We start from the raw sequence: 24,093 nt of genomic DNA, 5'->3' as shown, positions 1-24,093 counted from the left end.
GTGAGCATGTGCCTCTGTATTTGTCAGGTTCTGGCAGAGCCTCTCAGGAGGCAGCTATATCAGGCTCCTGTCAGCATGCATTTCTTGACATCTACAATATTGTCTGGGTTTGGTGTCTGTATATGGGATGGATCCCCAGGTGGGGCAGTCTCTGTATGGCCTTTCCTTCAGTCTCTGCTCCAAACTTTGTCTCCATATCTCCTCCTGTGAGTGTTTTTGTTCCCCCTTCTAAGAAAAACTGAAGCATCCACACTTTGGTTTTCGTTCTTGAGCTTCATGTGGACTGTGAATTGTATCTTGGGTATTCTGAGCTCTGGGGATAATATCATCCATTTATCAGTGAGTATATATTTATGTGTGTTCTTTTGAGATTTGGTTACCTCATTCACGATGATATTTTCTAGTTCCACCCACTTGCCTATGAATTGCATGAAGCCATTGTTTTTAATAGCTGAGTGGTACTCCATTGTGTAAATGTACCACATTTTCTGTATCCGTTCCTCTGTTGAGGAGCTTCTGGGTTCTTTCCAGGTTCTGGCTATTATAAATAAGGCTGCTACAAACATAGTGGAGCATGTGATTATGTTATATGTTGGAACATCTTTTGGGTATATGCCGAGGAGTGGTATAGCTATGGACATAGTACTATGTCCAGTTTTCTGAGGAACTGACAGACTGATTTCCACAGTGGTGTACCAGCTTGAAATCCCACAAACAATGGAGGAGTTTCCTATTTCATCACATCCTCACCAGCATCTACTGTCACCTGAGTTTTTGATTTTAGCCATTCTGACTGGTGTGAGGTAGAATCTCAGGGTTGTTTTGATTTGCATTTCCCTGATGACTAAGGATGTTGAACATTTCTTTAGGTGCTTCTCAGCCATTCGCTATTTCTCAGTTGAGAATACTTTGTTTAGCTCTGTAGCCCGTTTTAATAGGGTTATTTGATTCTCTGGAGTCTAACTTTTTGAGTTCGTTGTATATATTGGATATTAGACCACTATCAGATGTAGGATTGGGAAAGATCTTTTCTCAATCTGTTGGTTGCCATTTTGTCCTATTGACAGTGTCCTGTGCCTTACAGAAACTTTGCAGTTTTATGAGGTTCCTCCCATTTGTCTATTCTTGATCTTAGAGCATAAGCCCTTGGTGTTCAGTTCAGGAAATTTTCCCCTGTGCCTATGTGCTTGAGGCTCTTTCCCATTTTCTCTTCTATTAGTTTCAGTGTATCTTATTTTATGTGGAAGTCTTCGATCCCCTTGGACTAAAGGTTTGTATAAGAAGGTAAGAATGGGTCAATTTGCATTCTCTACATGCTGACCTCTAGTTGAACGAGCACCATTTGTTGAAAATGCTATCTTTTTTCCACTGGATGGTTTTAGCTCCTTTGTTAAAGATCAAGTGACCATAGGTGTAAGGGTTCATTTCTGGGTCTTCCATTCTATTCAATCGGTATATCTGCCTGTCTCTGCAGCAATACCATACAGTTTTTATCACTATTGCTCTGTAATACAAGTGGAAGGTAGGGATGGTGATTCCCCAAGACGTTCTTTTATTGTTGAGAATAGTGTTTGCTATCCTGGGGTTTTTGTTACTCCAAATAAATTTGCAAATTGTTCTTTATAACTCTATGAAGAATTGAGTGGGAAATTTGATGGAGATTGCTTGAATCTGTAGATCGCTTTTGGTAAAATGGCCATTTTTACTATATTAATCCTGCCAATCCATGAGCATTGGAGATCTTTCCATCTTCTGAGATCTTCTTCAATTTCTTTCTTCAGAGACTTGAAGTTCTTATCATACAGATCTTTTACTTGTTTGGTTAGAGTAACACAGAGGTATTTTATATTATTTGTGACTATAGTGAAGGGTGTCATTTCCCTAATTCTTGTTTATCCTTTGAGTAGAGGAAAGCTACTGGGTTTTGTAGTTAATTTTATATCCAGTCTCTGCTGAAGTTGTTTATCAACTGTAGGAGTTCTCTGGTGAAACTTTTGGGGTCACTTATATATACTATCATATCATCTGCAAATAGTGATATTTTGACTTCCTCCTTTCCAATTTATATCCCTTTGACCTCCTTTTGTTGTCTAATTGTTCTGGCTAGGATTCCTAGTAATGTATTGAATAAGTAGGGAGAGAATGGGGAGCCTTCTCTAGTCCCTGATTTTAGTGGGATTGCTTCAAGATTCTCTCCATTTAGTATGATTTTGGCTACTGGTTTGCTGTATATTGCTTTTGCTATGTTTAGGTATGGGTCTTGAATTCATGATCTTTCCACGACTTTTAACATGAAGAGGTGTTGAATTTTGCCAAATGCTTTCTCAGCATTTAATGAAATGATCATGTGGGTTTTTCTTTGAGTTTGATTATATAGTGGATTACATTGATGGATTTCCATATATTGAACCGTCTCTGGATCCCTGAGATGAAGCCTACTTGATCATAATGGATGATAGTTTTGATATGTTCTTGGATTTAGTTTGCAAGAATTTTTGAGTATTTTGGCATCATTTTTCATGAGGGAAATTGGTTTAAAGTTCTCTTTCATTGTAGAGTCTTGGTGTAGCTTAGGTATAAGTGTAATTGTGGCTTCAAAGTATTAATTCCTGCTGTTTCTATTTTGTGGAATAGTTTGAAGAGTATTGATATTAAGTTTTCTTTGAAGGTCTGATAGAATTCTGCACTAAACTTATCTGGTCCTGGGCTTTTGGGGGGGCATTTAATAACTGCTTCTATGTTTTTAGGAGTTATGTGACTGTTTAGATGGTTTATCTGATCTTGATTTAACTTTGTTACCTGGTATCTGTCTAGAAAATTGTCCATTTCCTCTGGATTTTCCAGTTTGGTTGAATATAGGCTTTTGTAGTAGGATATGATGATTTTTTAATTTCGTCAATTTATGTTGTTATGTCTCTTTTTTCATTTCAGGTTTTGTTAATTTGGATACTGTCTCTATTCCCTCTGGTTAATCTATCTAGCTTGTTGATTTTCTCAAAGAACCAGATTCAGGTTTGGTTGATTCTTCGTATAGTCTTTTTTGTTTCTACTTGGTTGATTTCAGCCCTGAGTTTGATTATTTCCTGTCTTCTACTCCTCTTGCATGTATTGGCTTCTTTTTGTTCTAGAGCTTTCAGGTGTGCTGTCAAGCTGCTAGTGTATTCTCTCTCCAGTTTCTTTGTGGAGGCACTCAGAGCTATGAGTTTTCCTCTTAGCACAGCTTTCACTGTCCCATAAATTTGGGTACGTCATGCCTTCATTTTCATTAAGTTCTAAAAAGTCTTTAATTTCTTTATTTCTTCTTTGACAAAATTATCATTGAGTAGAGCGTTGTTCAGCTTCCATGTGTATGTGGGCTTTCTGTTGTTTTTGTTGTTACTGAAGACCAGCCTTAGTCTGTGGTGATCTGATAGGATGCATGGGAATATTTCAATCTTCTTGTATCTGTTGAAGCCTGTTTTGTGACCATTTATATGGTCAATATTGGAGAAGTTACCATGAGGAACTGAGAGGAAACTATATTCTTTTGTTTTAGGATAAAATGTTCTATAGTTATCTGTTAAATCCATTTGGTTCCTAACTTCTGTTAGTTTCACTGTGTCTCTGATTAGTTTCTGTTTCCATGATCTGTCCATTAATGAGAGTGGGGTGTTGAAGTCTCCCACTATTATTGTGTGAGATGCAATGTGTGCTTTGAGCTTTAGAAAAGTCTCAATGTGGCCGCACTTGCATTTAGAGCAAAAATATTCAGAATTAAGGGTTCATCTTTTTTAATTTTTCCTGTGATGAGTATGAAGTGTTCTTCCTTATCTTTTTTGATAACTTTGGGTTGAAAGTTGATTTTATTTGATATTAGAATGGCTACTCCAGCTTGTTTCTTACGACCATTTGCTTGGAATTTTTTCCCAGCTTTTTTTCCCCCTGAGGAAATGTCTGTCTTTGTCACTGAGGTGTGTTTTCTGTATGCAGCAAAATTCTGGGTCCTGTTTACGTATCCAATCTGTTAGTCTACGTCTTTTTCTTGTGGAGTTGAGTTCATTTATGTTGAGAGATTTTAGGAACCAATGGTTGTTGTTTCCTATTATTTTTTTGTTAGAGGTGGAAGTATATTTGTATAGCTATCTTCTTTTTGGTTAGTTGCAAGGAGATTATTTTCTTGCTTTTTCTAGGGTGTAGTTTCCATCCTTGTGTTGGAGGTTTCCATCTATTATCCTTTGTAAGACTGGATTTGTGGAAAGATAGTGTGCAAATTTGGTTTTTTATTGAATATCTTGGTTTCTTCATCTATGTTAATTGAGAGTTTTGCTGCATACAGTAGCCTAGGCTGGCATTTTCATTCTCTTATGGTCTGTATGACATCTGCCTAAGATCTTCTAGCTTTCATAGTCTCTGTTGAGAAGTATGGTATAACCTGATAGGTCTGCCTTCATATGTTACTTGACCATTTTCCCTTACTGCTTTTAATATTCTTTCTTTATTTTGTGCATTTGGTGTTTTGACCATTATATGATGGGAAGAATTTCTTTTCTGGTTCAATCTATTTGGAGTTCTGTAGGCTTTCTGTATGTTTATGGGCATCTCTTTCTTTAGGTTAGGTAAGTTTTCTTCTATTTTGTTATATCTACTGTCCCTCTAAGTTGGGAGTCTTTGCTCTCTTCTATACCTATTATCTATAGGTTTGATCTCCTCAATGTGTCCTGGATTTCCTAGATGTTTTGGATTAGGATCTTTTTGTGTTTTGCATTTTCTTTGACTGTCATGTCAGTGTTTTGTATGGTATCTTCTACCCCTTAGATTCTCTCCTCTATCTCTTGTATTCTGTTGGTGATGCTTGCATCTATGACTCCTGATCTCTTTCTTAGGTTTTCTATCTCCAAGTTTGTCTCCCTTTGTGATTTCTTTAGTGTTTCTATTTTCATTTTTAGATCCTGGATGATTTTGTTCAATTTCTTCACCTGTTTGTTTGTGTTTTCCTATAATTCTTTAAGCGATTTTTGTGTTTTCTCTTTAAGGGCTTCTACTTGTTTAACTTTTCTCCTGTATTTCTTTAATGGAGTTATTTATGTCCTTCTTAAAGTCCTCTAACATCATCATGAGATGTGATTTTAAATCAGAATCTTGCTTTTCCTGTGTGTTGGGGTGCTTGCTGTGGCGGAAGAACTTAGTTTTGATGCTGGCAAGTGGCCTTGGTTTCTGTTGCTTTGGTTCTTGCACTTGCTTATCGTCGTCTAGTTATCTCTGGTGTTAGCTGGTCTTGCTATCTCTGACAATAACTTAATACTCCTGTAAGCCTATGTTTCAACCCTCATTGGAAACCAGCTCTCTCTGGGCAGAATTTGGATACCAGGATCTGTGGCACAGGATCAGTTCCAGGCTCCAACATAAACTAGAAGGATCCTTCCCCTTACTGCTCCTCAGTTCCTGTGTCCTGAGGGCTCTGGGTGGGCCCTTCTTTGGCTAGTTATTTGAGCAGAAGTAGTGGTCTCACCTGTGCTCTCAAGTGTATCAGCACTTCTGGGAGGCCAGCTCTCTCCTGGCAGGATTTGGGTACAGAGAGCTGTGGCACACATTCAGCTCTGAAGACAGAAATTGGAGTCTTGCATCCCTTTTTGGTACTGAAATTCATTTGGGAATAACAGCATATAGAAGGTGATAGACAACTGCTCTGCCATTCTATGCAATGAATTGGAGGCCTGCACCCTTCTGAACTCCTGACAAACTTCGCTTAGTGACAGTAGGCTCTTGGGTTACTTGAAGATCCACAGATTCAGTTCTTCAGAGACATGAGCAGGTTAGGTAAATGAGTGAAAGGGGATAGGCATGAAAGTGATGGTGGGGACCCAGGCAAAGCAAGTTAGCTACAATGAAATAAATTCAAAGAACAAATGCAATTGCTCAAAGCCCACTATGAAACTAATGGAATTTTGTTTCACAAGCCAGCTGGGATTCCCTGTTTCATGTACTGACTTACTGTGTGTTATTTGTATGTACATAGTATATGACGCAATCTCATCCACACGAGACAGCACCGAAGGGCTGTGGATATAGCCCAGTAGTAGTGTACCTGACCAGTATGTGTGGGGTGCTCGTCTAAGCCACAACAGCACAGATGGTACCCACTGCCATCTCAACTTTACCAAAGATAGAACTAAGATGTGAGGAGGGTGGGTCACTTACACAAGGTTAGGTAAAGCTCTTGTCAGTGTCTGCTTCACCCCATATTCTGGAGTCCCCATCAAATCAGGTCTCCAAAGTGTGACTATGTGTGTGTCTGACCTGTGCTACCTCTAACAGCAGACATCTATTCCTTGTCCAGCTCTTTCTCTGCTCCCCTTTCTTGCTCAGTGTCCTCTATGGGATTTTTGGTCTCAGACTCTTGAACTTTGCTTTTACAAGGTTTCTCATCTACAGACTGGCACGCCCCTCTGCACCATCAGAGCACATATGCCCCACTGAGTTACACCTCTAATCTACACCTTCCAGATCCCTCATACCATAAACAACCCAGCTTATCCTATCCATTCAGCACCCGCTTGCTTTTCAGTTTATCCTGGTTAAATAGTGTCCCAGCAACGCCTGGGGTTTTGTGACAAGTTACATTTGGCCTCCTCTCATTCCCCTGTTTCTCTGTCTCACCTGCAGAAGCTTCATTGTTGCTATGACACAACAGTGCTGTAACACAAGCACTTCTTAGTGTACTCTCTCAGGGTTTCAAACAGTTTAGGAAATTTAACATTAAGAGGATTCTACATTGAAGAAGAGCATTTTTCTTGTCCTTATTTGTCCACTGGAAGTTATCGAGCTGTGCAGTTGCTAAGGTGGTTGTCAGGATGGCTTACCTGGGATGTTTCTGATACACTATTGCCCAAGTTCTACATTTCACATGCATGATACAGCCTTGTCACAAACATCACATCAATGCATTGGGATATATGCTTGCATATAAACGTGAACTCCAGGCCTCCTACATGCTAGGGAAGCATTCTACCTTTGAGATTTTTTTCCAAATTTGGTATGTTTGCATCCCTTAAACTTTCAGTAAAAATAAAACATAAAATAGGGCATTTGGACAATCTGTAATATATTCTATTCCCTCCTAACAGAAAAAGAAGTCATCACTATATAATCTTGTAGATAACCTCCAGATACTACATATGCAAAGCAACTTTCCTCCTTTATCTTTGTCCCTATAGTTAACAAAAATAAACCCTAGTAATTTGTTATGAGGTTTGATATTCAGAAATATCTATTCCTTGTCCCAAACTAGACTGATTTGGTGACTTAATTCTACATGATCAGGTCTCATTCACATCACTCAGAAACAGTACCAACCTTCTGAGTTAGTCCAGAAGGTGAGGAGAATCTAAGTCCACTTGGATGCTAGGCTATAGAGTCTGCTTTATGATAACTGATAGATGCTCACCAGACTCTTTTTAACTTACTCGTACTGCTCAGCACTTAAATTTGTTAAATGCGTCCCTCTGCCAAGTAAAGCAGGCTATTCTTGTCAGTACTTTGGGCATAAGGAAATAAAAGAACAGAGAGCTAAAATAACTCAGGGACTACACACAGTTCCTAGTGGCAGAGCTAGAATCTGACCACAAAAATCCCCACCTCAATTAGCATTACTTGGATCAGAGGACTGCATTACAAATCTTCAAATTTGACAAATAACAAATTCAGCAAAACCTGTGTGTGTGCACAGAGAAGCAGCTCCCTCCACAAGACTGCATTGCCTGGCTGTTTAGTTACCTGCATTACTCCTGCGACAAAACAAACAAACAAACAAACTGACAACAGCAACAAATGGTAGAATTTATTTTGGCTTACAGTTCTCAGGGATATACTCCGCCATGGCAGAGAAGATGTAACGAAAAGGATGAGACTGGTCAGATGGTGTCCTCGCATTCAGGAAACAAAGAGCAATGAGTGCCTGTGCGCTCTCCCTCTCTCTCTCTCTCTCTCTCTCTCTCTTTCTCTCTCTCTCTCTCTCTCTCTCTCTCATCTCTCACTGTCTCTCTGTCCCTTACTGTCTCTGTCTCTCTCACACTGTTTCTCTGTCTGTCTCTGTGTGTGTCTGTCTTTCTGTCTCTGTCTCTGTCTCTCTCTCTCTTTCTCCTATCTAGGAATACAGACTGTGGAATAATACCATTCATATTCAGAGTAGATCTCCCTATTTCTGTTAACTGAATCTAAATAATCTCTTACATGGAAATGTATTTCCACAATGATTTCAAATACCATCAAGTTGACGATCCACATTAATCATTACAACAGGCAACATTAAAAATTACTTGCAATAGTGACAGTCTCCCAGAACAGAGTGCATTTTCTTTTATCCCTTGTTTGTAAAATGCCTGTTACTCAGGAATTCAAAAGGCAAATGGAGACTCAACTGGGCCAGTAGCAATGTAAGGCTATTGATTTGAGATTCTCAATGACTCTAATAAAATTGAGCAATCATTCTTAGTAAGACAGATAACTGCAGCTTGTAGTTTTTGCTGCTCTGCTTTGAACGCCCATGGAGTCACAGGTGTGCACCCACCCAGGAGCTATCTCAGATCTGCAGATGAAAGACACATATTAGCTCATTTTTAATCTGCCTTACTGGCTCTGTGCCTGGGCTCTTCTAAGCCTACCAAGGCTAGCATGCCCTTACCTTTACTCCTAGGTCAACACCTCTAAATCTGCCCTCAGCATAGTTGCCCAGTTACCTTCTATGAAGGCCATTGGTCTTGTTGCCCAAGACGCTTTCCAGCCGCCCTTCCGTGGACCACTTTCCCTTTCAGCCTACAGTTTGAAAGATCTCCCTTGTAGCTCTGAGTCTGTTCGGTCTCTCTTCCCCAAGTATCTCAATGTCCCTCTTCCTGCCCTCTCCTCTCTCCTAGCCTCTGGGAACCTGGAAGTCCCACCTCTTTCTTTCATCCCAACCAGTCGGCACTTGGCATCTTTATTGATAAATTAAAAACCAACTGAGGGCAAGGACCTTCAGCATCGGTAAACACAGATTCCTGATCAAATCAGTATGGTCTTTACCTCATTGAGACATCAATAACTATAGCCTAAATTAACCCTTAGACAAACACCTCAAATGGCAACACACTAATTTTCCTTGACTACTATGCAGGCCCCTCTGGGTATAAGACCTATATCATCCTGTTTCCATTTAAAATTTCTATGGATGTTTCTTGCAGTTCTGTGGTATAAAATACTTTCCTCTTGTCCCTGTTATCCAGAGAAATGGAGGAACTAGATACATACATACATACATACATACATACATACATACATACATACATACACACATACATACATACATGCACTCATACACGCATACACACACACACACACACACACACACACACACACACACACACCCTTCCACTATAGGCTATATGCAGAGGTACCAAACAGTTATCAGCATTCACAGATAAAGATTTATTTATTAGTGACGAAGCCAGGAAACCCATGTGAATAGCTAAGTCTAGTTCTGTTAAAGGACAGATGCTCATTGGGCATACTTTCTGACTTGTCTGAGGCAGTAGCTTTCTGTCACTTAGTGACCCTAACGAGTTGCTGTGTCTCACGCAGGCTTTTATGTTTCCTAGTGACCTGCAAACTTTCAGCAGTTCCACCAAAGGTCTGAAAAGTTAACGTTCTCTTCTTGCATTCTTAAATGGTTGGCTACAGGTAGAATGGAGATTTTCATCTCAAGAGTTGTCCTCGAAAATGTTCATACTCAAAGTTCTGGTTACTTCCCAAAGTACTTAAAACTGTTGACTAACACAAGTCCATTTTAATAAGGTTTTCTGTCACTTTGATGTTAATTTAGAAAGCAAAAGTAAAATTAAAAGGAAACTGCTTGTTTCAGCAATTAACAAACTGCCAGCCTTTTTATTTTAAACAAATTCACTGCTCCAGAATGGAGCCCTAAGAAAGTGCTCCAGTGTGTCATAACACAGAAACTTTGAAAGGTCTTCCTAAACTCTCACGTAATATATTGGGCTATGGTGTCTGCAGATTGCAATGCATTTTAGACCTGATGTATGTGACAAACCTCACAGTAATAATACAAGGAGACCCAGAGAAACTGAAACATTAGAATGCACCTTTGCATTTATGCAAATAAAATGATAGCAATCGTCTAAAAGGTGGCTGGAAACTCCTGGTCCTGGCTGTGCAAAATCCACAATGATACTAAGGATCACAAGGGGCTGGTGCCACTGATGGGCATCATTTGAGCTATCAGACCATAGATTCCCTAAGTACTCTGGGTTATGTTAGAAATTTGAGAGATACATAGGAAAATTGGGAGAGAAAGAAGAGAGCAAAGGAAAGGGAGAAAGGGAGAGAAGGAGGAATAATGAGATTCTGCTCAATGCTTTGCTGCTTGGGGCCCTCAACAAGAGAGTAAAGACCAAGGATGATAAAAACGACAAGTGCCCAAGACCAGAGGATGCAAAGTCTGAAAGCAAAGTCCAAGACCGTCTGCAGAAGGGATACTAACACTTTATAAAGGTGGTTGACCAACCTTAGCTGATGTGTGTCCAGGGCATAAAGGAGATCGTGACTAATGGCAGGAAGATAGAAAAGTGGGCAACTTAAAGGATTGTGGGAAAGAAGCCAGACATGATAAGACTAGCACTCTGGAGACTGAGGCTAGGGGACTGTGAATTCGGGCCAGCCTGGGCTATCTGATGACACCCCTATCTAACAGTGGGGCTGAGTGATCTACAGGTCTAATGGATGCCCTGGTACTGATGATGAGAACTGAAAGATCTTCTGCAGGAGATGCCCCCGACATCACACAGCGTGACTGGTAAAGTGAGCACAAGTCACACATTATTCTATGGAATTGGGCAAGAGAGACAGATGCAATGTGAATTGTCTCAGTGTTTCCCTTAATTTTCATCCAGTCTTTATGAGCCAAACTTGCTACATTCTTTATGAACAAAACTTGCTACATGAATTTCAACATTGCAAATATTAAAATGAGATTTGCATCCCCTCCCCTTCCTTCACGTCTTTGCCATTTTGAACGCTTGCAGCAGATTCTGTTGAATGTTTTTTACACTGATGTGAGACATGGCAATTGAGTTCTGTGGGGCCAGGCACCAAGTATCACATGCAATAAAGTCTTTATGCAGCAGAGGGCGCTGTAGCCACGCATCTTCACTGTGGTGAATTTCTGAATGGTTCTGTGAGGATTTATAAAGTGGAAAAGGTGGATGATCCTATTACACTTTCTCCTTAAAATGTCACTAGCAAGCGATAGCCTCTGAGCTCCTATTGTCTGGCATGAGAGTCTTTATAAATTATTTCGTTCCACCCTATCCATTCCTATTTTATTTTTTCACTAATTTTACACAATGTATTTCATTTCATAAAATTGCTTTTAGATATGTCCCAATTTTTATAAAGCGATTTATTCATTTGTATTTACACAGAAAGGAGGAAAAAATAACACAAGAAACAAAAGGGCAATTTCTGTATCTTTGAGGCAAATTCTTAATGCCCAGGTAGCTGGCCACTGAAAGGTTGCCTTGGCAACACTGGCAAGATCTATCTTGATCAAGAAGGTTGGAAAGGCAGCCTTCATCAGGGATCACGACAGACATGCTAGAACTAGCCTGTTAATAGCAAACCAAATGAAGAACGGCCAACTGTCTGCCCAGCCTGGACCACTGCCCCACCTCTCACCCCCTGATTCCTGCATCCCGGCCTCCTAGCCTGAATCTCTGTCCTCCAGACCCCAGTTTGTATCCCTCTCCTGACTGCTATCACAAACTTGTTTCCCCTGAGAATGAGATAAGCAGCACCCAGACAAAGTGAACAACACAGGCTACATCACCAGCTGATGGCAGATCCTGGACTTTGTATCCTGTAACCTATCCTTCCTGCTTTTAATTGTACACTGAATCCTGCATGCTGCTAGGACAGGGGGAAAAAAGACTCTTCAAAAGTTCCCAGAGATTTGCTTAATCAAAGGGATAATAATATAAATAAGTGGGACTTATTAAAAGGCTTTGCATACGGTTCATAAAATTCATCTCTTGACTTTCCTATGGAAACTCAAGATGCAAAAATAAAGGAATATTCCCAGCGTGAAAAGGTGACCCTGTGGCTACGCGGACATTGAAAGTTGAGAATGTCTGTTTTGAAGTAGAATAAACAAGCCCTCATACATACTTTACATCAAAAGCTTCTGACCTTTCTTCTTTTGCTGACTGAGGGGGCAGCCACGAGCCTTCCGAGGCGTGAGACTCAGGAACAGGTGACAGCTGGGGCATTTGCAGCTTTCATGCAGCAGATTCAAGGGCACTCTGAGAAAGCCCTCACAGATTCTACTTCCGTTTCTCTGATGTTAAAAGTTCTCTCTCTAGTACAGCTGTAAACAGAAACCATTAACTCCCTGTGTGATTCTCAGTCCACCTTTGAAATCCTCGTTCAATTATCTTATCCACCATGCAAGGATTGCCCTGTTAGATAGTAATCCATGTGGTGAAAGCTGTCAGTCACTACGGATAACCGAGTACCACACTGAAGTAGTGGACTGAAGCCTGGAAGGAAATACTTTCTAAAAGCCCTGATATCTCATTGTGTGTATGCATGTGTAACTGCTACTTGTGTGTGTGCGCGCACAGGCGTGCATGTGATGGCTTTTGTGAAAGTCCATCGTTCACACTGGGTGTTTCCCTCTAGCACTCTCCACTGAGTTGTTTAGTTTTGTGGCAGTGTTTCTCACTGAACCTGGAACTCACTTGTTCCAGTAGTCCTTCTGGTCAGGGAGCCCTGACGTCCTTCTGACCCCCCCTCCCCGCACTGGCATCACATTCACACACTACTTAGTCATCCCCACACCAGTTAAAATCATGCAAGACCATGAACCTACCTCATTCCTATTGCAGAATGGGTTACAGACTGGCTGGACTCATTTGGAGCCTAGGAAATTATTTCTCACAAATTAACCTGTATTTACTCTGCCGGTGACGATTCCATATCTCTCCAAATGCCAGAGTCTTACTGGAACGTAGCAGTATCTGGTAAATTGATAGCCAAATGTTCACACTGTGGATTCCGGTCTGGAATGCAAAGTGAAAACAAAAGGTTCTGATTGTAAACTCGGCAGTGACTGATTCCTTTCTGCTTGCAGTGGGAAAAGCTCCAGATGACCACGAGCGAAAGGAGGAAAATATTCTGCTCTGTCACGTTCCACGTCATCGCCGTCACCTGCGTGGTGTGGTCCTTGTATGTGTTGATAGACCGGACCGCGGAGGAAATCAAGCAAGGTAACGACAATGGTAAGGACCTCTCCCTGCTCCTCCTCCCATCTCCTGTTGGGACGGACTCAAGGGTGCACAGGGAGCCGTTTCCAAAGTTTAGGTCTCCCTTAGATGTCCAGGTCCTGAGCAAGGGCCGGAACTTGCAGCCAATAACCTCCATGATCTACTGTCTAAAATGCATGGGCCGCTTGGGATTCCCAAGTTAGGACTTGGGATGTGTTGGACCCAACTGAAGCTTAGCTATGAGGGCTTCATGGGTACCATGTACCACTCAGACTTCCAGAGGCTCGCAGAGCACCAAGATCTGCCTGACATGAAAGCGCAAGTCGGTAGAAAAGTGGAGAGTTGCTAGGCTGTGTTGGTGCACACCTTTAATCCCAGCACTGATGGGGCAGAGGCAGGCAGATCTCTGCATTCAAGACCAGCCTGCTCTACAAAGTGAGTTCTAGGACAGCCAGGAACCCTGTCTCGAAAAGAAGAAAAAAGAAAGAAAAAGTGAAGAGTTTTAAAGCTTTGTTTACTTCACCCTGCCTGCTGCTTCTTTGATGGTACAAGGTGACACTTCAGTAGAGAGTGCATCCTGGATCCCTCATGCTGGGTCATTTGAAGCAGTGGCTTAGCACTGTAGTTGAAAATTCTAGCCATGCTCAGTTTGTGAAGGACACTATCCAGGCTACAAAGCTCCTACAATATATCTAATATTTAAAGACTTCCCAGGCCTGTGTGCTTGGGGCAGTGGTGCACACAGTCCTAGGGGGGTGGACTGTGAAGGTTCCGGGCCTGCAGAGCTCCTGGTACACACAGTTGTTTAAGGAAAAAGAGCTAGAGTCTGACGTGCAGACCCTGAATTTCTTTTATAAAACTAGAAAACTATGGAAAGCCTATATGGAGTCTAACTACTAGAGAGACAGGCAGGATGTAAGTTTTTTAGCATTCATTCATGCAACATTAACTCATTGATAAACTGAATCAGTTAAAGATCGCTTCTGTTTTGCCACATTATTCCCCAGTTCCTTGCGTTTAAGGTATCATGTTAAATCTAGGTTGAATAAATTCTCATTTCCTGCAGGTACGACCTTAAAAGAACAATTGCATTCACCAAATGCCAGACACCCAGCTGTGCCTAAATGAAAAGCAGGTGTCACTGTGTCACCCAGTGCTCCCCTGAAGCGTAAAGTGTGTTCCTAGCTAGCAGGGCACATCTCACGGCTCCTAGCCAGAGACTTCCTACTCTTTGGTGGCTAAGTGGAGCCCCCAACTGGAGAAAACACATTTTCATGACTAGGCAGTGTTTTGATATGGCCAGACTGTGTCAGTCAAGACCTCATTTCTCCTACTATACCCAGACAAGACTCCTATGGGAAAACACTCATATTTAGTCCGTTGTGCTTGCCCAGGACCTGAGATATATGAGTTTGGGCTGTTTACAGTTCTAGGGGCTTGATAATCTCAACTGCAGCTACCACTGTTATGGGGTCCCCTTAGATCCAACACAATGAAGATGACTGTAATCCGGCCATATCGATCAATCAGGGCCATAGGACAGACATAGGAGCTGAACTGCAGCCCCATCCCACCCTTCATCCCCCTACCCTGAGCCAGACTGGTACAGAGCTTTTAAGCTTGGAAACGACAATCATTTGTGCTAAATTGCAGTTCTGTTTTTCCACCAGCCAGGATTCAGGGATTGGGGACTTCCTTAGGAACGTGTCTTTGGGGTATTCTCACAAGTTGGCTTATTCAACTGTAGCAGGGTGACTTACCGAGCATTCATGTCTCAAATGCCAACCAGGGTGTCAGTTACCCATTCACATGTCTCTCTCTGCCGAGCACGATGTCGGTTACCCAGGGCAGCCTTAGGAACATAAACTTTATTTGACCCCCTATTCAAAGTGGAGGTTTTACTCAAAATGGCTTCGCTTTGGTTCCTTCTTATATCACATCTCTCCAGAAACAAAGAAATCCACATCCCTTCCTTTCTTCTGCCTCCCCTGCTCATGGTACAGTGGTCATCCTGATGTTCTCAATCCCTTTAATTGCTGCTTGCATACTGATAGACCCCCAAATTAATACCCAGTTTAGAATATACTCCAAAGTTTACATCTCCTTCCCTCCTGAGAATATCTCCCAGAGACCTCAAGCTCATACAGTCTTCTCCTCCTGACAACCTCAGCACCCTGTAAAGGCCATCCTTAATATCTAGATCCCCTCCTTTGCATTCTACCTCATACAGCCCTGAACTCTTTCCATTTATCTCCTTCCCCACTAACAATATTCATGTGAAAACAGTGTTTTATACAAAATAGCCAAAGCCTCTTGTGTAGACTGTCTCCATTCTCCCCACCTTCAACTCATGTTTGTTAACTAACACAAAATACAATATCATGAATAGAATCTGTTAGGGCTAGGGTTTCTATTGCTGGGATGAAAGTCCAGGACCAAAAGTAAATTGGTGGGAGTAGGGTGGGAGCAGGGAGGTATTTCAGCTTACAATTCCCAGGTAACAGTCCTCACTAGGGAAGGAAGGACAGGAACTATAACAGGTCAAGAACTTGGAGGCAGGAGCTAATGCAGAAGCCGTGGGAGGATGCTACTCACAGCTTGCTCTTCATGGCTTGCTCAGGCTGCTTGCCCAGGACCACTAGCCCAGGGATGGCCCCTCCCACAGTGGGTTGAACCTTCTGGACCCTCCCTCGTTGGTCACTAATGAAGAAAACTGCCTTACAGCTGGATTTTTGGAGCCATTTTTCCATTGAGATTCCCTTTTCTCAGATGATTCTAGCTTGTGTCAAGTTGACATAAAACTGGCCAGTACAACTGATCCCTTGTCAACTTGACACACCAAAGCATCACTTTTCTTTTCTTTCTTTCTTAGTTAATAGAATGTATTTTTAAGTTGAATGCAGGAAATCAGTAAATTACAAAACTCTTTACGTCAAAGTGCTGATTTTCTTCCCCTTACAGTGTTAGAACAAAATAGTTTTTCTAGTCAGAGAGGGAGCTGAGAGGAACAGCACAAATTGGCAGATCTGCAGAAAAAAAAGAGCCCCCCACATATGTGCACATCACTAAATGATTTTTAAATTTTTCTTTGCATGCATTGTACCCTGACTGTAGTTTCTATTACGTCTCTCTTCCCAGACCCTGCTCTCCCACAGCTCCTTTCCCACAGATCCACTCCTCAGGTTTCCTTCAAAAAAAGAGCAGATTTCCCAGGGCTATCAACCAAACATGACATGGCAATATGACGAGGCACATACTCTCATATCAAGGTTAGACAAGACAACTCAGTAGGAGAAAAAGGGTCTCAAGCACAGGCTGAGGAGTCAGATATCCCCCCTCACTCTCCTTGTTAGAGGTCCCACAAGACCACCAAGCTACACAACCATAGCACATATGCAGAGGAACGAGCTCAGACCCATACAGTGTCTGTGATTATCTCTGTGAGCCCCTATGAGCCCTGCTTAGTTGACTCTGTGGACCATGTTCTCATGGTGTCCTTGACTCTTCTGGCTCCTAGAATCCTTCCTCTTCTCTTTCGGTGTTTCTCTGGCTTTGCCTAGTGTTTGGCTGTGGGTGTCTGCATCTGCTCCTATCAGTTGGTAGACAATGCCTCTCTGGTGACAGTTGAGCTAGGCACCAATCTATGAGTATAGTAGAATACCATTAGAAATCATTTATTGATTTTTTTTGCAAGTTTATTTGGTTTTATCATGGGTTTATGGGCTGAACGGCCTCTGGCTCCAGGCCATTCATACAATGTTAGGCATGGGCTCCCCCTTACAGCATGGACTTCAAATTAGACCAGTCATTGGTTGGTCACTTGCACAAGTTCTGTGTCACCAGTAGTACCCCAGATCACTTTGCAGGCAGGACATATTGTAGGTTGAACGTTTTGTGGCTGGCTTGATGTCTAGTCCCACTGCTATAGGCCTTGCACAGGCAAGAATATGGCCAGTTTGGGTTCCATATCCCCCATTGCTTGAATACTTCATTAGGGTCACTCTCATAGATTCCAGAGAATTTCCACAGCACTAGGTTTCTACATCGCTCCCCCTCAACACCCACATTTCCATGGAGATGCATGCACTGCCTGTTGAGCCATTCTTGTTACTTAGCCTCTCTGGGTCTGTGGATTGTAACATGATTATCCTTTACTTAACAGCTAATATCTAATATCCACTTATATGTAACTGCATACCATATTTGTCTTCCTGAGTCTGGCTAACCTCCCTCAGGATGATTTTTTTTCCTAGTCCCATCCATTTTGCCTGCAAATTTCATCGGGTCATTGTTTTTATCAGCTGAGTAATACTCCATAAGCATATTCCTTTTCAATTAGAACATTTCACTTCTCATTTATGCCCAAGATAGCACATTAATATGAATATCACAAAATAAAACATAAATAACTTGAAAAGTCCCAGTCCTTACAAATTCAAACAGATTAAAATTTTTGTCTCTTAAAAGTATCTAATCTTTAAAAAAAAAAAAAATCCAAGCACTCTTTTAAAAGTTTAACGTCGATTCCGCCATGACATACAGGGAAGGTGCGGGAGGGAGAGACAGCCGAAATGTAGGTGTAAAGGGGAAAACAGCCCCAGGAGGGCTACCCAGATGTTGCTGTAAAATTTAAAAAGGCTTCTTTTATCCCGCACTAGATCCAGCACCGTATTGCCCCATGACATACATCTGTTGAATATTTTTATCTCAGTCAGCAAAGTGTCTCTCACTCGCTAAGCTCCATCCCATATCACACTGGCTGATGGCTACTTTCTGAGCCTGGCAACAATCTCTCTACCCATCTAGTTCCAAAAGCATGTTGCCACCATGCCAGACATACACATCCCAATTCTGTGGCGGGCCCAGTATTCAGCCACCAAACACTCTCTTGAACTCAATTAAATTGCCACATGAAAGAAAGCACAACACAATGACCTCTGATCCAAGTGATAAGATATAATTGCCCACCTAAATAAGATGCAGTTTGCTCATCTGGACATATAAAGCCCTGTACACATCCACCCCCTAAGAATATTGATAACAACCTGTAAATGTGCAGAGAGGAATTTTTTTTCTTAAAGATTTATTTTCCGTATGTGAGTACATGGTTGCTGTCCTCAGGCACAGCAGAAGAGAGCATCAGATCTCATCACAGACGGTTGTGAGCCACCATGTGGTTGCCAGTATTGAACTCAGGACCTCTGAAAGAGCAGTTAGTGCTCTTAACTACTAAGCCAATTCTTCAGCCCCTGCAGAGAGGAATCTTATCATCTGCCTCCATGTTCTCTCAGCTGCTCCCTCTCCTCCTCCAGTCTCCTCCTCTTCTAAAACTTTACTCCCGCCCATCCTTCCTTCTCGTCCAATGACAGACCTTGTTCTATCTTGTACTTGCCTTCACCTGCATAATGGCACCATCCTACACCCAGAGAGGTTCAGGGCAGCAAAGATAAAATATATTTAGTGTTAATGCAGAAATATCAAAGGGGAGTGTGTTGGGCATATGGAGATTCAGTAATGGCCCAGGTATTGAGGTAGCTAAGGCATATTAAAATATAAAGGTTGCAAAGAAAAGTTTAACATCTTTTAGCTGAGGACTACTGTAAAAATAAAAATTAAGTTAAATGCTTTCATCAAGAGGGAAGAACCGGGACACAGTTACACTCTGAGCAAAGCAAACTCCAACAGTGTAAATAACTCAATGTCCAATGTCTGGGATTCACGCCTGATCTTCTGGGCTCCTCTAAGAGTCTTGAACTACTCTGCAGCACACACAGCTTGTCTTCTAGGTTCCAGCTAGCTCCACTCCACTGTTGCTGCCACTCTTGGAGGACATTCCATGGCACTGGCATCCCCAAAACTGCTGGGGTCCCTTGCTATAACTGGGCTGCACTTTCATGAGGAGCCTCCCTTGGGCTTTCTTCAAGAATTCCAGCCCTGCCATTCAGTTCCAACCATCAGCTGCTCTTCATGACCCCCATGAAAACCAGTATCATATGGGTGACCCTTACACTACCAAGTTCACCTGCCAGCACAGCACAAGGTACAACCTTGGCCATTTCTGGAAGGAAGCTTCTATGTGCTGACCTTTAGGAAATATTCCCAAGAGACTTCACCTCAGAGATGCTGGTCTCTTCTTAATTGCAGCTGATTCTTCAACATCAGGTGACCAGCACCCATTGTCCTAGCAGAGGAAAGGTTTTGTGTTAGTGGTGCTGTCCTCTTGTCAATCCCAGCCAGTTCTTCAGCCCCAGCTGCCTGTGCACCACACCGCAGATTCGTCACACAAAAGGCCAGGTAGGGTCTTTGCTTCCCTCTGGAATGTCATAAGCCAGGCCTACATGGTCTGTATTGCTCTCAACAGTCTTATCTTCGAAGCTCCTAAGGAAGAGCTCACTGAACGCTCAACATGTAATGACTTTTCTAGCCAAGGTTCTGAAAATCCTTCCATAATCTTCCCCCAAAAAACCATAGTCACGTCTGCCCCAGTGATATCCTCCCATTCTTGTGCCAACTTGTCTTAGTTATGACAATTCTTAGTTACTGCTGCAATGAAGCACCATGAACAAAAGCAAGTTGGGGAGGAAAGGGTTTATTTCAGCTTATACTTCCAGGTGACAGCAACCTGTCATTGAGAGGTCAGGACAAGGACTCACACAAGGCAGGAACCTGGAGGCAGGAGCTGATGCAGAAGTCGTGAAAGGTACAGCTTACTGGCTTACTTCTTGTGGCTTGCTCAGCCTGCCTTCTTAGAACCATCAGGAGAGGACCACCAGCTCAGGGATGGCACCACCCAATCAAACACCCCCACCAATCACTGATTTTAAAAACTGCCTCATAGTCAACAGTACTTCAGAGTAACCCTACTACGAAGTCAAATTACCCAATAAAAATCTCGATGCTGGTGATGTAGTTCAGTTAATAGAGAGCTGGGGATGTTGGACACCATCACCACATCAATAGGATATAATAGCTTTACCTGTTATCTTGGCAACCTGAAGACAGGAGAATAAGAAGTTTAGAGTAAATTTGGCTACAGTGTGAATTCAAGGCCAGTGCAGACTACATGAGAGAATATATATGTGTATATATATATATCACATTTGAGTTATATATATGTATATATAGGTTATATATATATCACATTTGAGATACACACACACACACACACACACACACACACACACACACTTGAGTGATAAGCAAAGATAGGGTTCCACACAGAGATTAGATAATATTTGTAGTATTTTCTGCTGCCTTCCAGCAACTCACAATGAGATCCTTTTTCTATCTTTGGTATTCAAAGTGGCTAAATTAAGAAGCAAGATATTTATGAAGTAGCAGAGTCTATGGGTCCCTACAGAAATGAGTGCTGATGGGACATCTCCCAGGACACATAGAAACCAAAGTGACTTACAAAGAGAATCACCTCTATTCACAACCCATTTGCCCACCACCACCATCACCCCCACACACACACACAGTAGGGCATCATAGGCATCTTTCTGAGTTGTCTGAAGCCTTCCTTTTCCCCCATATATGGTCGGATGGTGTGGATATCTGCTGGGCTGTTAGCGTGGTAGTCTTCCTCAGGCATTGTGAGCACCAATCCTGAATGTACTTTTGAAGTTATTGGAGAAAAACCTGCCTAGTTTAAAAGGCTAGCATATTTTAAACTTTCTTGAACCTTTCTTGAAAACCTTCAGAAATGTCTGAAGAGGAACTAATTGTCCTTTCCAACCAGAACTGATGTTGAGTCTAAAGCAACACAGATCATCTGAACTGAAGTGGCAGCAAGGAGAGAAAACAAGCCCACGTGGTTTAAGACGTTGTTCTTCCAGATGAGCCATGTCTGGTGCCCCACACAGAGCCCTCACCTCCTCTTCCTCTCCTTTACAGCCCAAGTCATGGATGTTGCTGCCTTTTTTCACTTGAGCAGCAATTAGTCCTCCTGCCTCTTCCTTACATGGTCTAGACGAATAATTCAGCATGTCACCTTATTCTTAAAAAACAACAAAAACGTGTTTTTAAAGCAACAGTAGCTCGAACTGTGAATTGAGTGTCTCTTCAATAGGGATTTTTTAATTTTCTTTTGGAATATTGGTATGTAAAGAATGAAATCTCCATGTAGGACCCAAGTCTAAATGTGGGTGCATTTATAAGTCATGAGCACTATACATATATACACAGCCTGAATAGTATATGTTTGTCTACTTTTTTGTTAATTTTTGAGATTATAATTTAATTATATCTCTCCCTTCCCTTTGTTTCCTCTAAGTACCCTCCCCCATAAACTCATCCCTGCTCTCCTTCCAATTCATGGCCTCTTTTTCATTAACTGTTATTGTATGCATATACCTATTTGTATATGCCTATATATTCCTAAATATAATCTACGGAGTCTATATAATGTTGGTTGTGTGTGTATTTTCAGAGCTGCTCTTTTGGCAATGGACAATCAAGTGCTAACAGAAGCTCCTTTAGGCCAGGGCCATACGTTATTATTCAGAGAGCACTTGGCATTGGTGGAAGTTCAAAATTGTTCGCTGGCTGTGGCTGTGGCTGTGGCTGTGGCTGTGGCTGTGGCTGTGGCTGTGGCTGTGGCTGTGGCTGTGGCTGTGGCTGTGGCTGTGGCTGTGGCTGGAGGTGACTTCTAGAGATCAGTACCAACCTAATATGGCAGACGCTGGCCTAGTAGTTGCTAGTAGGCAGGGCTCTAGCTCTGCCTTCTTCACGGAAGTTACGTTGAAGAGAATCATGTCTCTGAAGCAAAGTTTCCTCACTTGTGAAACTGAGAAAGCTAAATTCTCTCCCTTCTGGGGGCTTTTTTAAACGTTATGGTCTGGCTTTTTGCATTAGGTTAACCAAAATGTGTTTCTCTAAGTGGCATGTCACATCATTCATAGCTTATATACACTGAATTTTGCATTTTAATTTTAAGAACTTAATTTTAATACTAAAAGAGTTTACATGGCTGAACAGGAGGAAAGCGAAGAACATTAATTAGCTCACGGGTGCAGTCAGTTTGAAATTCTGAGTACTCAAAACTCCAGCCAGAGCTCTTCTCCATGATCAGGGAGGTACTTTCTTCAGTCATAGGCTGTTCCTGCAGCTTCTGGCTTCTCTTTTTCTGCTGGGTGATGTAAAGGCTTTAGATACATTCTAGGTATTTCCAGCCATATGATAGGACACACAGAACATGAAGAAATAGCACACTTCAGAGAGAGACCTAGAAATTGCTGGTTTAAGAGTAAGAAAGTAAATATAATTGCCTGACCCGCAGCAGCATTTCAAACCCATCTGGAACCTTCTAGTTTCTGAAACCCTCTGGTTTCTCCAATTCGTTTTAAAGAGAAAACAGAAAATGAGATATTAAAGATATTCTAGCCTGTGTGTCAGAGACCTGGTTCTATTTCCAAGGGAAATGTGTTTTGTTTTGTTTTTTGAGAAATTTCTAAAAAGCAAATGCATTTGAAACTGTAATCCAGGGGCTACAGTCCAATTTATAAATGCCTGTCATTTGGTTGATAGATCAATGTAAGAACTCCCTAGCAAACCCAGTGCACATGCTTGCTCGCTTCCTCTAGGTAAAGGCCAATTCATTGATTTCTGGTGCCTTTTTTATGTGTCTCTCTGGTGAAAGGAATTAAAATAGCCAGGGATGGAGGGGTCCATGGTGAGGCTCTATGCCAACACCATGGTTAGTGGCTAACTTGACTCCAGACCTTTTGGATTCTGGAAGTTTCCACGTTGAAGCCTGCAAAAAACTGAGAAAGATTTGAATATGGGCGCCATGGAAACTGCTGCCCTTAATGGGCAGCTCAGTCAGCCAGAAACATGGGGCATGCAAGTCATTTGAGTCACAACAATGGCTGTTCACGGGCATTCAAATCACTCAGGCCCCCAGTGATTTGAAAGGTCACGTGCACTTTGCCCCGTTAATTCACTTAACTGGCACCAAGCACCCTGTGGGTAGGAGTATATTGGCCTCCATTCTAAAGCAATGCATCAGATGGTCTTTACTATATAAAAGAAATGACCTAGAACAGCAACCATTTACTTCCCCCCTATTCTGCACTTTGGTTAGGTGTTTGTCCTGGCCTGAGCCAGGTGGGCCGATCTGTCAACTGTTTGCCCCTGAAGGGAGCTGGCATTCCAACCAGCAGCTGCACAGTCAAGCATAATAGGTTCCTTAGTTGTCTGGCGGTGGAGAAGATCTCAGCTAGAATGGAGGGTACAGCTAAGCTGTGCGGAGTTTGGCTATTTTTCCTAAAGATTTATGCATTCATGTGTATGTGCATGTGTGCATGCATGTGTGATGTGTGCACACAAAGGCACACAAGGTGTGCACTGGTATATTGGACTGTAGAAAAGGGAAACTAGATAAACAAGTTTTGACGACACAGATGCTGGGAACTAAGCTCCTATTGTTTTGAAGATTAACGCTGAGCATCTTTCAGGCTTGGCTTTTGATATTCTAATTATTTGAGCGTGTTGACAAGACAGTTGCTGGGAATTCAAAAAGGAACAAGATGGCTTTATAAGGAAAGACACCTGCACCCAGCCCAAGGCCCTAACCTCGATCTATGGGACCATAATGCCCATTCCTTCTCCAAAGCAGTGACTCGGGAAATCCCTACTCTCTCCGGGACCTATCTCAATTTAATATTCGCAGTTCTTCCATTTATTCCAAAGTGCATTAACATTATTTCTAGTGAAATTCTGTGTAGACAATCAGAAGTATTTTGAAAAAGGCACTTGCCTTTTCAGGCAGTAAAAACACATGTTTTCTTTATATGCCAACTTCAGA

General features: G+C 42.0%; 1 protein-coding gene across 1 annotated transcript in view; it reads left to right on the top strand.

The window, feature by feature from the left end:
• Nucleotides 1-24,093, top strand: part of Marchf1 (membrane associated ring-CH-type finger 1) — a 503,920-nt gene that overhangs the window by 474,847 nt on the left and 4,980 nt on the right. The window contains exon 6 of the mRNA XM_032919298.1: nucleotides 13,154-13,301. Coding sequence (XP_032775189.1) covers nucleotides 13,154-13,301 — 148 coding nt within the window. The remainder of the gene's footprint in view (nucleotides 1-13,153; nucleotides 13,302-24,093) is intronic.

Source organism: Rattus rattus, chromosome 13 (genome assembly GCF_011064425.1).
Source record: "Rattus rattus isolate New Zealand chromosome 13, Rrattus_CSIRO_v1, whole genome shotgun sequence".
Taxonomy (NCBI): domain Eukaryota; kingdom Metazoa; phylum Chordata; class Mammalia; order Rodentia; family Muridae; genus Rattus; species Rattus rattus.
Note: the sequence above shows the minus strand (reverse complement) of the source record. Positions and strands in the feature narration are given on the sequence as shown.